The sequence below is a fragment of the Pelodiscus sinensis genome, chromosome 20 (genome assembly GCF_049634645.1).
Source record: "Pelodiscus sinensis isolate JC-2024 chromosome 20, ASM4963464v1, whole genome shotgun sequence".
Lineage (NCBI taxonomy): Eukaryota > Metazoa > Chordata > Testudines > Trionychidae > Pelodiscus > Pelodiscus sinensis.
This window is the reverse complement of record NC_134730.1, coordinates 69514-83413: the sequence shown is the minus strand read 5'-3', so window position 1 is coordinate 83413 and position 13900 is coordinate 69514. Positions and strand designations below refer to the sequence as shown.

The following is a 13900-nucleotide window of genomic DNA, read 5'->3' as shown; positions in this document are numbered from 1 at the left end:
TGCTGATATGCACATGCCCTTTGATTTGTTTTTAATCATTTTCATTCCAGCGCCGGAGTGAGGACAGTTCCTAGTGATTGGTATGCTGGCTGAAATCCTACAGCATTTGTAGGCCCATATTCTCAGCAGGTGTAAATCCACTAAACTCAATGCAGCAGTACTGATTTACACCCTGTGAGAATTTGGCTCGTGAGCTTTAAGTTCTTGGAGCTCTAAATTCTGCACATTTTCGAGATGGTTTACGCCAAAAGTGAAACTTAATCTCTGCAGGGCTCCTAAGGTCCCACCCCACACGGCAGGCGCTACTGTGCTGTACCAGCAGACAGCTGGCTGGCAGAAAAGGAGGAAAGGATTTCCTTACCCTCAAGCCCAGACAGCGAGGCTGGCCTCTTTGATGGCCTTGGGTGTGCAGCCCGTCAGAAGCGCTAAGTGGGGCGTACGCAGCAATCCCCATGGACATACCATGATCCCAGACATACACCATTCGCCTGGTTTAAGCTAGAAATTGACACCTCATGAAGGACAGATGGGAAAGAGAAACGCCGCCAGTCTGTGGTGTAGGCAAAAGTGGCCCCAGAACCCCAGCAGTGGTGTGGGAGGCATCTGCCCCCACAACAATACGGTGTACACCTGATGCCCTGCCATTGGGAGGGGGAGCACCTGATCTCCCCATGCAATAGCAGGAGAAGCTGCTATTGGCCCCACAGATCAATGTGAGATGGCGCACTCCCCAGTATCACGTTGGGATGTATACGACCTTCTAATACCCCAGGGGATGAACCCTGACTACCTCTGACAGTTTGGGGGTAGCTGTTCCTTGCCTCTCTTCAGTTGCACATATAACTTCTGCACACACTTCACACTCCTCATCCACATGGTCTCCAGGGTCCCGCCCCTTGAAGCCGCTCACATTATGACCTCCTTCTTCAGGACTCCTGCCTCCATTCTCTTGACTCCAGCCTTCACTTCCCCTTTCTTTCCCTTCCACTGGTCCTCATCTCCTAGCTCCCCAAGGATCCTTCCCCCTTCCCACTGCTCCCCTTCTGGCTCCAGACTCGACTCTTTTCCCAATCCTACTGCCCAAGGATCCCCGTTCTTGTTTCCCCATCCCCAGATACCCATGTTCACTCTGGTCCCCTGCTCCTGTCAGGTTTGCCCCATTCCTAGACTCCCTCCTGCCAGACCTAAAGGCCCGCTTCCACTGCTGGATCCCTGTTCCTGGAACCCCAGTTTCCTCTCCAGCAATGTGCCCCTGGAATTCTCCCCCCCTCTCCCCCCCCCGCATCTAGCTCCTCACTCTCTCTGCAATGAGCTGTTTCCTATTACAGGAACTGGACCCTTTACAGTCTCTCTTCTACTTGATTTCAGGATCCCCTAAAGCAGAAACTCTAGGCAGCCCCTTTTACCTTCCCAACGCCCCCCCCCCCCCCCCCCCCCCAGCTCCCTTGTCAAAGTATTTATAGGAGATTGATTCATGGACCTGTGTCTAATTATATCCATTCACATCTAATATGAATGAGAATTATTTTAGGAGACAAGGCTGCTAGAAAGGTTTTGACCTAAGAAAGAGGAGGCGGCTGCTGCGTATGCAGCTCACACCCTATAAAAGGCGCCTCAGACTAGTCTGTCTCGTCCTTTCACAGAGAGCTCAAGGTAAGAGTGTAGGGTCTGAAAGCAGGGGGAAGCCCACCCTGCATTCCACACATCCCATTCCATTCCTGCTGCTGCTAGCACCCATAGCCAGCAGGGACTGCCCGTGCCAACCGGATTTTTAAATCCACTTCTCAAGGCACCGATCCGTTCTCAAGCTACCCTTTATCACTGGAGTTTCATGCAGCAGTAAGAAGGGAATTTCTGTTTCTATTTGACAGTACTGACTGGCTTCCAGCCTGCATACTATCCACCTGGGAACCCCAAAGAGGTAAGATTCTGATTTCCTGATTTCCAAGGATGTGTGTGTGAATGACCCTCTAGTTTGGCATATCTATATAGCTGCATGATAGTCAATGTGTCCCCAGTGGGCTTATGCCCATTGTGTAACTGCACTGCATATTATGCTCGGGCTGTGTTGGCCATGACAGCCAGCTCCTAAAGTGACTGGGCTTGAAACCACAGACCGCTGATGCTGGGCTGCCCAGTGCCCTCCTCGAGATACCGCTCCCGATGACCCACGTTGCAATACAATTATACGCAGTGAGCTCCTAGCCCCAGCTCTTAGATCCCTAACAAGCCAGGCCAGAGGAGCCCAACAGGGGTGCCTACCAGGGGACCGAATCTAATGACATGTCCTCAGAATAAATTCATTCTTTTAATGAGCATGTTGCCGGAACCTCCTCTGCCCCCAATATGATTGACAGTAGTGGTGGCCTCGCTGGCAGAGACACGCATTTCTGGGGTAAATGCAAACAAAGTTTTCATCGCTTGCTGCACAGAGCAGCGTAGTGAGTGGCATGTAGAGAGCCAGGCGTGAGTTGCCTTCAGAAGAGGGTTACGGGCAAAACTGAAGGCAGCTCGTGGCCCTTTCACACCAACTCCCTGACCAGTCTGACGGAGCCATTAATGCACTGCGTAGTTCTTATCTAGTTAAATAAAGAAATTATAAAAGGAGTAATGGCAAAAAAGATGTATTGGTAATATTTAGTTAACTGATGCAAGAGAGATAGGCAGACAGAATAACTATTAAGATTAAATTGCTTAAATTGGCAGCACTGACTTATTCCCAAGTGTATGAAAATAATTGGCAGAGGACCTCTCTGAACAATTAATGTTGATTTTTAACAAATCTTGGAACATTGGAATAATTTCAGAGGAATGAAAAAAGCTGATATTGTGTCAATATTTAGAAAGGATAAAAAAAGATTACTTAGTAGCCTGATGTTGACCCCAGGCAAAACCATGGAAAAGCTGGGAACTTGTAAAGCAATGTAATCAATTAATTAAGTTTCATTAATACCAAAGTATCTGGTTTCACAGAAAACAGATCTTGTTAAACAAGCTTTCGATTTTTTTTATGAGATCATGAGTTTGGTTGATAAAAGAAACTCTGTACACATAATATACCTAGTCTTCAATAAGACGTTTGAATTCGTCCCATGTGACATTCCGATAAAACAAAAAAGCACAGTCAGTGTAGCCCACCTGCAATGATTTAAAAACAAGTAACCTGCTAGATCTCAAGAAGCGATTTTACATGTAGGCTCATCACTCATGGCAGATTTCTAAAAGAGGCACAGAGGGGCTGGTTTTAACCCAATGCCAACCAGTCTCTGCCAATGCGCAAGTCTGCAGATGACAGTGGTAAATAATGCTGAGTACCGTTCTACAGACCAGACTGGATCATTTGTAAAGCTGGGCTCATTTGATCAACTTGTGTTGATTTAATACAGCCAAATACAAAGAATGTATACACTGGGGAACAGAATTCCTGAATTCCTGGATTCTAGGATCAGCTTAAATTACAACCACAGCACTATCTTTATTATTCAATTCTGCCTCAAAATAACAGCCTGTCTTATCCCTCTCCATGCTCAGTCCCTAGTGCCTGCAACAACTCTTTCACTGTAAGCAGCACACACTGTCTAGTTTATGCCAAGGAAAGAGGACCTGAGAGGCCTTTCAAAATTCCTAGTATGTTTTTGGCTTTTCCTGCTCTCTCCTGTAAGGATCTGTGTATGTAATTCCTATCAACCAATGTGGGTAGCCAATGGTAGGCATCCCAGGAACTGCAGGGCCTCTGATTATAGAGCTATGAATAGGTAAGGTTATAAATAGGGGAGGAATTAACATTGTGATAAGAAAAGCTCAGAATTAGTGTCTGGTCATAAATAGGTGAGAGAACCTCTCACCCAGACCTCCTCAGGGGCAGCTGGGAGCACATGGCTAGTTAAACAAGTATAAGAAACAGACAGGGCAGAATATTCTAAATAAACAGCATATGGGTTAATGTCACACATTCTCTCCCCATCACAGCTTGCTGTTGAGGGGCCCTAGCTAAACCGCAGCCATGTCTTCGGATGCTGAGATGGCCGTCTTTGGGGTGGCAGCTCCTTTCCTCCGCAAGTCGGAGAAGGAGAGAATTGAGTCGCAGAACAAGCCTTTTGATGCCAAGACATCGGTCTTTGTGGCGCATCCCAAGGAATCCTATGTGAAAGGAATACTCCAGAGTCGGGAAGGAGGGAAGGCCACAGTCAAGACGGAAAAAGGAGAAGTAAGTAAAACCAAGGGGTAAAGAATAGCATTTTGTTCCTCCTGTGTCCTAGCTGACAAAAATGGGTCCCTTGTTTCCTTCCAGACGTTGACTGTTAAGGAAGATCAAGTCTTCGCCATGAACCCTCCCAAATATGACAAAATTGAGGACATGGCAATGATGACCCATCTCCATGAACCTGCTGTCCTGTATAACCTCAAAGAGCGTTATGCAGCCTGGATGATCTATGTAAGTACACGCTGAAGCCTTCCTGTGCCTCCCAAACTGGCAGCTACACTAAACCATGTGGAATCCAATTGCCTTCTCTCCCTTTCTTTCAGACCTACTCAGGCCTCTTCTGTGCCACTGTCAACCCCTACAAGTGGCTGCCAGTGTACAACCCAGAGGTGGTGAGTGCTTACAGAGGCAAGAAGCGCCAAGAGGCCCCTCCGCACATCTTCTCCATCTCTGACAACGCCTATCAGTTCATGTTAACGGGTGAGCGGCTCAGCCACTGAAACGTGATTATATGGTGAAAGTTTCCTAAGAATAGGCACAATCTTCCGCCCAAGAAATATGATGTGCAGCTAAAGACACTGAAAATGTTCAATACTAAAAATGTGCAAACGAGAATTTGTTCAAAGACAAACTGAACCTGACCCAAGCAGTAGCCCATCTCTCAGCCCTTTTCTACAGTAGGACTTTATTTTGAAATACCCCCCCTAAGGTTGAATTTATAAGTGGAGCATCCACACTACTAAGCCTGTTATTTTCAAATAATGGGCCACGGAATTTGAAATCTGTACTCCTGCTTTTCATCAGGAGTAATGCTAATTCTGAAATAGTTATTTTGAAATAACAGCAGTGTGGACGCTCCAGTGCTGCTATTTCGAAATAATTACTCCGCAGAGTAATTCGAACTAATTATTCCCCAGTGCTTCCTGGGGCTCTAAGTCTGAGGTAGTACATTCACATTAATGGAGCCTGTCTTGGACTACTTTTGATGCTTCCCCATAGTGAGGATATGCAAGTTCGAGTTTGTTAAATCGGGAATTCTCAAGTTGAATTTAATCATTTTGAAATAGTTTCCTCGTGTAGACATGGCCTCAGAGAGGCCAATCAAATCTTTACCAAAATTCATAAGGGTGTGGTTAATTGAAAATGTATAGAGCGTCCTTATCTGCTACTGAACATCCTGGCTCTAGCTGAGTCCAACGAAGAATTGTCAAACAAACCATAACACTGATCTCAGGAACCCTTACTTTGGGTGCTGTATGTCATTTACACTTGTGCAAAGTGGTACATCAGAATCCTCCATGCCCTCACACCATGAGTGGAAGTTCAAACACACGGACGTCACACTGTTTTTGTACTGCTGCTAAACCGATGGCTATAAAATGAGGGTCAGGCTATTATTCGGTATACGCCTTTGCTGTGCAGAGAAGTTGCTTGATCGGATTTCTGTAAGAGGGAATTGTGTGGAAGGGAAGTGGGCACAAGTATCCTGTGATGGCTCCATTGTTCTGCGTGGGTTTATGTTTATCATTTATTATGGCTAGGTTCTTCAAAGGGGGCTGAGGGAGATAGATTCCCAGCTCCCATGGACTTGAGTTAGTTGCCTGATGGTCTGAGGCCCTTTGCAAATCCCAGCACTTATTTGTTTCACTCCATTTTCAGTCAGCTCCATGTTCCCCAGTAATTCTTTTAAAAGTCTCCTTTGTTCTGTCTCTTTCACAGATCGGGAGAATCAGTCGATCCTAATCACGTATGTATATTTCCCTGCTCTGGTCTGCGCTGGCTTTGCTGAGTGCTGCAGGGAGAACTCTTTGGTTATGTGTTCTCTGCTTCTCTGTTTGAATGGACAGTGGAGAATCCGGTGCTGGAAAGACTGTGAACACAAAGCGTGTCATCCAGTACTTCGCAACAATTGCAGTTTCTGGGGAGAAGAAGAAGGAAGAGCCAGGCAAAATGCATGTGAGTTGGAAACTGGTGATGGAATTAAATGCTCTGTTCTGAAACTGCCATCTACTTACAGGTCTATAGCAACCTTAATTTGACAATAATTATTGCTTTGTAGGGGACCCTTGAAGATCAAATCATCAGCGCCAACCCTCTGCTGGAGGCCTTTGGTAATGCCAAGACCGTGAGGAACGACAACTCCTCGCGCTTTGTAAGTCTTCTTGACAGAATTATTCCTAGTCACAAGTGCAGTGCAATGGGCCATTGACAGTCCTATCATTAGAATGTGATAGTATAAATCTAGGCTGAAATTGAGATTTCTAACGTTGCAAGGACTCCCCAGCTTTGTAAATCCCACTCCTGGAGTCTACCTCAGAAGGTTTTTAATGAAATGATTTTTTTTCTATTACAGGGTAAATTCATCAGAATCCACTTTGGTACGACAGGGAAACTGGCTTCTGCTGACATTGAAACATGTAAGAAATGTTCCTTAAAGGGTCACAATTCTCTGTATTTTTCCCCCCTCCCCCCACCCCGTGTCTTTTCTTGTGTCTAATTGTACTTTACCTGCCTGGCCAGATCTGCTGGAGAAATCCAGAGTCACTTTCCAGCTCAAGGCGGAGAGAAGCTACCACATCTTTTATCAGATCATGTCCAACAAGAAGCCAGAACTAATTGGTAAGAAATGTTTAACTCTTTTGATGGAAAGGACAGTGATATTGACATTGAAATGCTGAGGGAGATTAGAGAGGCTACCAAAATAAAGAACTCTATAATAATGGGGGACTTTAATTACCCCCATATTGACTGGATACATGTCACCTCAGGAAGAGAAGCGGAGATGAAATTTCTCAATGGCTTAAATGACTGCTTCTTCGAGTAGCTGGTACAGGAACCCACAAGGGGAGAGGCAATTCTCGATTTAGTCCTGAGTGGAGCGCAGGATCAGGTCCAGGAGATAACGGTTGCAGGACTGCTTGGGAATAGTGACCATAATATAATAACATTCAACATTTCCTGTGGTGGAAAGAACACCTCAGCAATCCAGCACCCTGGCATTTAATTTCAAAAAGGGGAATTACACAAAAATGAGGAGGTTAGTTAAACAGAAATTAAAAGGCACAGTGACTAGAGCCAAATCCCTGCAAGCTGCATGGAAACTTTTTAAAGACACCATAATAGAGGCCCAACTTAAATGTATACCCCAAATTAAAAAACATAGCAAGAGACCTAAAAAAGAGTCACCGTGGTTTAACCACCATGTAAAAGAAGCAGTGAGGGACAAAATGGCATCTTTTAAGAAGTGGAAGTCCAATCCTAGTGAGATAAATAGAAAGGAACATAAACACTGTCAAATCAAGTGTAAAAATGTAATAAGAAAAGCAAAAAAAGATTCTGAGGAACAGCTAGCCAAACACTCTCAAAGAAATAACAAAATGGTTTTTAAGTACATTAGAAGCAGGAAGCCTGCTAAAAAACCTGTGGGTCCCCTAGACGATCGAGATATAAAAGGAGCAATCAAGGACCATAAAGCCATTACGGGGAAACTAAATGATTTCTTTGCTTCAGTCTTCACGGCTGAGGACATTAGGGAGATTCCCAAATCTGCAGCGTCCTTTGTGGGTGATAAATCTGAGGAACTGTCTCAGATTGAAGTGTCATTAGAGGAGGGCTTTGATGTTGTCCGCGGAGCATCCAGACTAGCGTGCTGAGCCAACAAACAGCTGATCAGCTGTTTGTTGGCTCAGTGCAGCAGCCATTTAAATTTAAATGAAGCCGCGATTATTTAAATCGCCGCTTCATTTCCCTTTGCCCAATAAACAAATCTACATGGCTCCGTTGACGGAGCCATGTAGTCTAGACACAGCCTTAGAGATCATTGAAGGGGTTAACAAACATGCAGACAAGGGGGATCCAGTAGATATAGTATACTTAGATTTTCAGAAAGCCTTTGACAAGGTCCCTCACCAAAGGTTCTTGTGTAAATTACATGGCCATGGGATAAGAGGGAAGGTCCTTTCTTGGATTGAGAACTGGTTAAAAGACAGGAAACAAAGGGTAGGAATAAATGGTAAATTTTCAGAATGGAGAGGGGTAACTAGTGGTGTCCCCCAAGGGTCAGTCCTGGGGCCAATCCTTTTCAACTTATTCATAAATGATCTGGAGAAAGGGGTAAGCAGTGAGGTGGTAAAGTTTGTGGATGATACCAAACTGTTCAGGATAGTCAAGACAGAAGCAGACTGTGAGGGACTCCAAAAATCTCACCAAACTGAGTGATTGGGCAACAAAATGGCAAATGAAATTTAATGTGGATAAGTGTAAAGTAATGCACATCGGGAAAAATAACCCCAACTATACGCACAGTATGATGGGGGCTAATTTGGCTATGACGAATCAGGAAAGAGATCTTGGAGTTATCGTGGACAGTTCTCTGAAAACTTCCACACGGTGTGCAGCGGCGGTCAAAAAGGCAAATAGGATGCTAGGAATTATTAGGAAAGGGATAGAAAATAAGACCCAGAATCTCTTACTGCCCCTGTATAAAACTATGGTACTCCCACATCTTGAATACTGTGTACAGATGTGGTCTCCTCACCTCAAAAAAGATATTTTGGCGTTGGAAAGGGTTCAAAGAAGGGCAACTAAAATGATTAGGGGTTTGGAACGTGTCCCATATGAAGAGAGGTTAAAGTGACTGGGACTTTTCAGTTTAGAAAAGAGAAGACTGAGGGGGGATATGATAGAGGTATATAAAATCATGAGTGGTGTGGAGAGGGCAGATAAAGAAAAGTTATTTATTAGTTCCCATAATAGAAGAGCTTGAGGACACCAAATGAAATTAATGGGTAGGAGGTTTAAAACTAACAAAAGAAAGTTCTTCTTCACACAGCCTGCAGTCAACCTGTGGAACTCCTTGCCAGAGGAGGCTGTGAAGGCTAGGACTATAACAGAGTTTAAAGAGAAGCTAGATAATTTCATGGAGGTTAGGTCCATAAAAGGCTATTAGCTAGGGGATAGAAATGGTGTCCCTGGCCTCTGTTTGTCAGAGGCTAGAGAAGGATGGCAGGAGACAAATCGCTTGATCTTTGTCTTCAGTGCACACTCTCTGGGGCACCTGGTGCGGGCCACTGTCGACAGACAGGTTACTGGGCTAGATGGACCTTTGGTCTGACCCAGTACGGCCGTTCTTATGGAAGCTGACATGGGCATTTCTACACTGCATTGTTAGTGCAGGCTCAGACTCAGTTTTGACTCAGGTCACTATGCCCTTAGGGATTGGTTCAACCTCAAGTCTCAGTGCGACTCTGGGCCAAGCTCCATCATTTTGCAGTGTGGATGCAGCTCAAGCCTGGATTCCTAAGAACAGAATGTATGACTCAGTTCTGTGAGCAGTAGGGATGCATCATCATGGTTCTGAGAACTGAGTCCATGAATTATAAAATTGGAGCATGATGCAGCTATGCCAGGTTGGAAATTCAGAATCTGTAGGCATGAGGTCCTCAAAGCAGGGTTGATAAGGGAGTGTAGCCATATCCTTAAAGCCCTGTGTTACCCTGAGCGAGGTCAGGAATCAATATGTGCCTAAAGACAAACTGCAGCACATAAACATTGGTATCCATGCTTGTTTTCAGAGATGCTTCTGATTACCACCAACCCCTATGACTTCCCCTTCGTGAGTCAAGGTGAGATCACTGTAGCCAGCATCGATGACCAGGAAGAGCTGATGGCCACAGACGTGAGTAACACTTAAGAATGATTATGTAGAGTATTAACTCTACTAGACAAGAGCTTTACGTTACTGATTCTGTTGGCAGAGCGCCATTGACATCCTGGGCTTCACTGCTGAGGAAAAAACAGCCATTTACAAGCTGACTGGGGCAGTCATGCACTATGGGAACATGAAGTTCAAGCAGAAGCAGCGAGAGGAGCAGGCGGAGCCAGATGGCACAGAAGGTATTGGTGAAAGCTGAGCCAAACTCTCAATAACACAAACAAAAACTGAAGCCTTACTCATCACTTGGCCTGAGCTTGGTTCTGGCACAGTTTGAGGCCTGGGAAGTTGACTATAAGAGCTGATCTTAGTTGCATCAGCTGGCATTGATCTCTATGGACCATTCTGTTGGCCATGAAATGCTAAAATGCAAAGGGCTCTGGCCCCACTCCCTCCAACTCCCAGCATACATTCTCTACATCCTTACTATGCCCCCACTGAACCATCTTGACACCATACAAATCATAGGCCACCTTTTTAGATAATCTTTCTTGTGCTTTGGGTTGCCTGGACTGCAAAGGGCAGCCAGAGAAGGGGCCAAAAAACTAGTTCTTAGGCTACAGAGATGAAAGATGATTGAATACTAAAAATTAAATGTTTATATTTAGTGCATTTGAGACACATGTAGCAAATTAATGGAATAAAATATCCTTAGTGAGCCCATTTTTGTTTTCAGATGGAAACTTTCATAAACTCAACAGGATATGTACCCTGATAACCGAAGGCACAAAATGCCGTACATGAAAGACGATTTTAATACATTTCTTTACTTTGTTTAGTCTTCTGGGGAACAAGCTTTAGAGTCCAAGGTTACCTTTTAGTGTTAGAATGCTTTGGCAGAGATTCTATAGGTATGCTTGAAATGCATTGTTTTAGCCACTTAGGCTCTGACTTACAACTGTATTTAGACACCTAAAGATTCAGATACTTGCCTACTGGGATTTCAAGAGTGTCTAAACATCAATAGAAAACCAATGGGACCCAGGTACATAATCTGCAGAAGTGGTTTTGACAATCCCCTGGAAGTGATCCTCACTTTTGAAAATCAGGTCCTTTCACCATTTCATCTGCTTCTTTCTCCTCTGATGATTTTTACTGAGACCATTTGGGGTATTTTTGGACAAATTCTTATACACTTGGGCTTAGTCTAGACTGCAGGGTTTTTGCACAAGAAGCCTTTTGTGGAATAAGCGCATACAGACCTCAAAGTGCATCGCAAAAGTGATGTGCTTTTGCGCAAGAGAGCATCCACACTGCATGGACACTCTTGCACAGAATGGCAATCAGAGCACCTGTGCTTTTTCCGATATGGGTTTCTTGCACAAAAACCCTTCCGGTGCGTCCACACCTGCCTTTTTGTGCAAGAGCTGTAGCGCAAAAAGGAGTTATTCCTCGTGGGGAGAGGAATAACTCTACTGGCAAAAGCCCTCTGTTCTGTCAATTTTCTTGCACAAAAATGCACTTGAGGTGTGGATGCTCTGCCAGTTTTTGCTCAAAAATGGCCGTTTTTGCCAAAAAACATTGTAGTGTAGACATAGCCTCATTGTACAGACCCTCTCAATCAAATACAAAATTTTTTCAGAAACAAATCAAGAACCAAAGGAAACTCTAAACTCTATATCTATTGGAGTTGTTAATATTATGTGGCAGCAGGTGAAACTCAAACAGATCTCATTGTTTTTTCTAGTCACTATAAAAGATACTGAAGCCTATCTCGGAGCTATTAATTCATTCCTCTCACTCTTTGTTTAGTGGCTGATAAAGCTGCCTACTTGATGGGTCTGAACTCAGCTGACCTGCTCAAAGCCTTGTGTTACCCCCGTGTCAAGGTTGGGAATGAATATGTGACCAAAGGTCAAACAGTGCAGCAGGTAACAATTGGTGAACTAGAAAGCACGATATGAATTAACACCCCAGGGCTTCTTTCTCTGCTTTTCATGGTAACTCCAGTCCTTCTCCCACTGGTTTAGGTGCACAATTCGGTGGGTGCTCTGGCAAAGGCTGTCTTTGAGAAGATGTTCCTGTGGATGGTCGTTCGTATCAACCAGCAGCTGGATACCAAGCAGCCCAGACAGTACTTCATTGGAGTGCTGGACATTGCTGGCTTTGAGATCTTTGATGTAAGGAGCAAGGATTTGACAGAGAGACAGAGAGATATGAAGAGAGATTAAAAAGACATGCACTTTTCATCTTAGAAAAGAAGAGACTAAGGGGGGATATGAGAGATGTCTATAAAATCATGACTGGTTTGGAAAAAGTGAATACGGAAAAGTTATTTACTTATTCCCACAATATAAGAACTAGGGGTCACCAAGTGAAATTAATAGGCAGCAGGTTTAAAACAAACAAAAGGAAGTGTTTCTTCACTCAGCGCACAGTCAACCTGTGGAACTTCTTGCCAGAGGATGTGGTAAAGATTAGGACTTTAATGGGGTTCAAAAACACCCAAGAGCTAGAGAGATTCGTGAAGGTTAGGTCCATCAATGGCTATTAGCCAGGCTAGGTAGGAATGGAGTCCCTAGCCTCTGTTTGTCTGGAGGTGGGTAACAAGGGAGGGATCACATGAAGATTACCTGTTGTGTTCCCTCCCTCTGGGCACCTGGCATTGGCCACTGTCAGTAGGCAGGATACTGGGCTAGCAGGACCTTTGTCTGACCCAGGATAGCCATTCTTATGTTCTTATGACAGCAAATTCGTGGAAGGAACAAGCAGCGGCTTTAGGAACTTGGAGGGTTTAAAAAAAGCATATATTTAAATAGTTTCCTGGAAAAGCCTGACTTTTCTCTCACAGTAGTATGACTGTCCAATGGCTTTGTTTGGGTAAATGTGCAGTACATGTAGAAATGGCAATGACACTTAAACTGTGAACAGGCGGTACCTACTCGTGAAGAAATGCTCCTGTACCTAACACATCATTGAAGGCACCTAGAGCACTTAGGTCACTGCTCACTGAGTCTCTGGCAGGCTTGGGGCTGAGTACCCAGAAATATCCAAGTAGACCTGAGGGCTCAGAATAAGCTGTGGAGGCCCAGATACTATTATGACCAGGACCAAGGGCCTGGGCCCCAGAGCACAGAAATGGCTGGACAAGCATGGGCCTGACATTGCAGAAATGTTTAGGCAGGGCTGAGACTAGAGCTCCCCAAACAGCTGCTGGCTCTTGGGGGAAGAATTCAGAATCTCACTGAAACCGAGGTTGGTGAAACAGACCTGATGAGCTGAAAGAAGAGCCATTTTTATGTATTTCGGGAAGCCCAGGGCAGGAGTGCAGAGAATTTTACAAGTAGATAAATCTCCTTTTTTGCCTCTGTGCAGTACAACAGCCTGGAGCAGCTGTGCATCAACTTCACCAACGAGAAACTGCAACAGTTTTTCAACCACCACATGTTCGTGCTGGAGCAGGAGGAGTACAAGAAGGAAGGGATCGAATGGGAATTCATTGACTTTGGGATGGACCTGGCTGCCTGCATTGAGCTCATTGAGAAGGTTCTTAGGTTTTATGTACTCAAGGGATCTTTAGCGTCTAAAAGACTTTTGCATGCTTACAATAATGAACAAATGCATGCGCCAGTGCATGTCACTCATGGGTCTTGGGGTATGAAAATGTCTCGATCCACAATTGGTAAACTTTGGGATAGGTCCCAAGGGAGCAGCACGTAACTGTGTGGCAACACTCCATGTCCCTGCTCACTCTCATGGAGAAAAGAGTAGCGTAAGCTTTAGAACACTGGGAAATGTTAACTATTTTAAGGGTATCTAAGGAACTGCACTGCCTCGTCCCCAGACATGGCAGGTTTTGAATGATTCTCTAGCATGCAGGAAGTCAGTCTTGCACACACGAGGCAATTTTCCATGAGCGATATCTTTATTATTTTAAAACATTTGAATAGATACTATAGGTAGGCTGGCCTAATTTCAGCTTTTTGAATGCACATCCACTGATTCCCTGGTTCTTCTCAACACAACCAAGAGATGCTTGCGTT

General features: G+C 44.6%; 1 protein-coding gene across 1 annotated transcript in view; it reads left to right on the top strand.

The window, feature by feature from the left end:
- The first annotated feature begins 1549 nt into the window (after window positions 1-1549).
- The window catches only part of LOC102446383 (myosin-1B), a 29480-nt gene continuing 17129 nt past the window's right edge, over window positions 1550-13900 (top strand). Inside the window, exons 1-15 of the mRNA XM_075903408.1 lie at window positions 1550-1653; window positions 1872-1921; window positions 3970-4207; window positions 4292-4435; window positions 4528-4684; window positions 5924-5951; window positions 6052-6160; window positions 6264-6356; window positions 6558-6621; window positions 6725-6823; window positions 9778-9881; window positions 9961-10099; window positions 11670-11788; window positions 11888-12037; window positions 13233-13403. Coding sequence (XP_075759523.1) covers window positions 4004-4207; window positions 4292-4435; window positions 4528-4684; window positions 5924-5951; window positions 6052-6160; window positions 6264-6356; window positions 6558-6621; window positions 6725-6823; window positions 9778-9881; window positions 9961-10099; window positions 11670-11788; window positions 11888-12037; window positions 13233-13403 — 1581 coding nt within the window. The 5' untranslated portion in view covers window positions 1550-1653; window positions 1872-1921; window positions 3970-4003. The remainder of the gene's footprint in view (window positions 1654-1871; window positions 1922-3969; window positions 4208-4291; window positions 4436-4527; window positions 4685-5923; window positions 5952-6051; window positions 6161-6263; window positions 6357-6557; window positions 6622-6724; window positions 6824-9777; window positions 9882-9960; window positions 10100-11669; window positions 11789-11887; window positions 12038-13232; window positions 13404-13900) is intronic.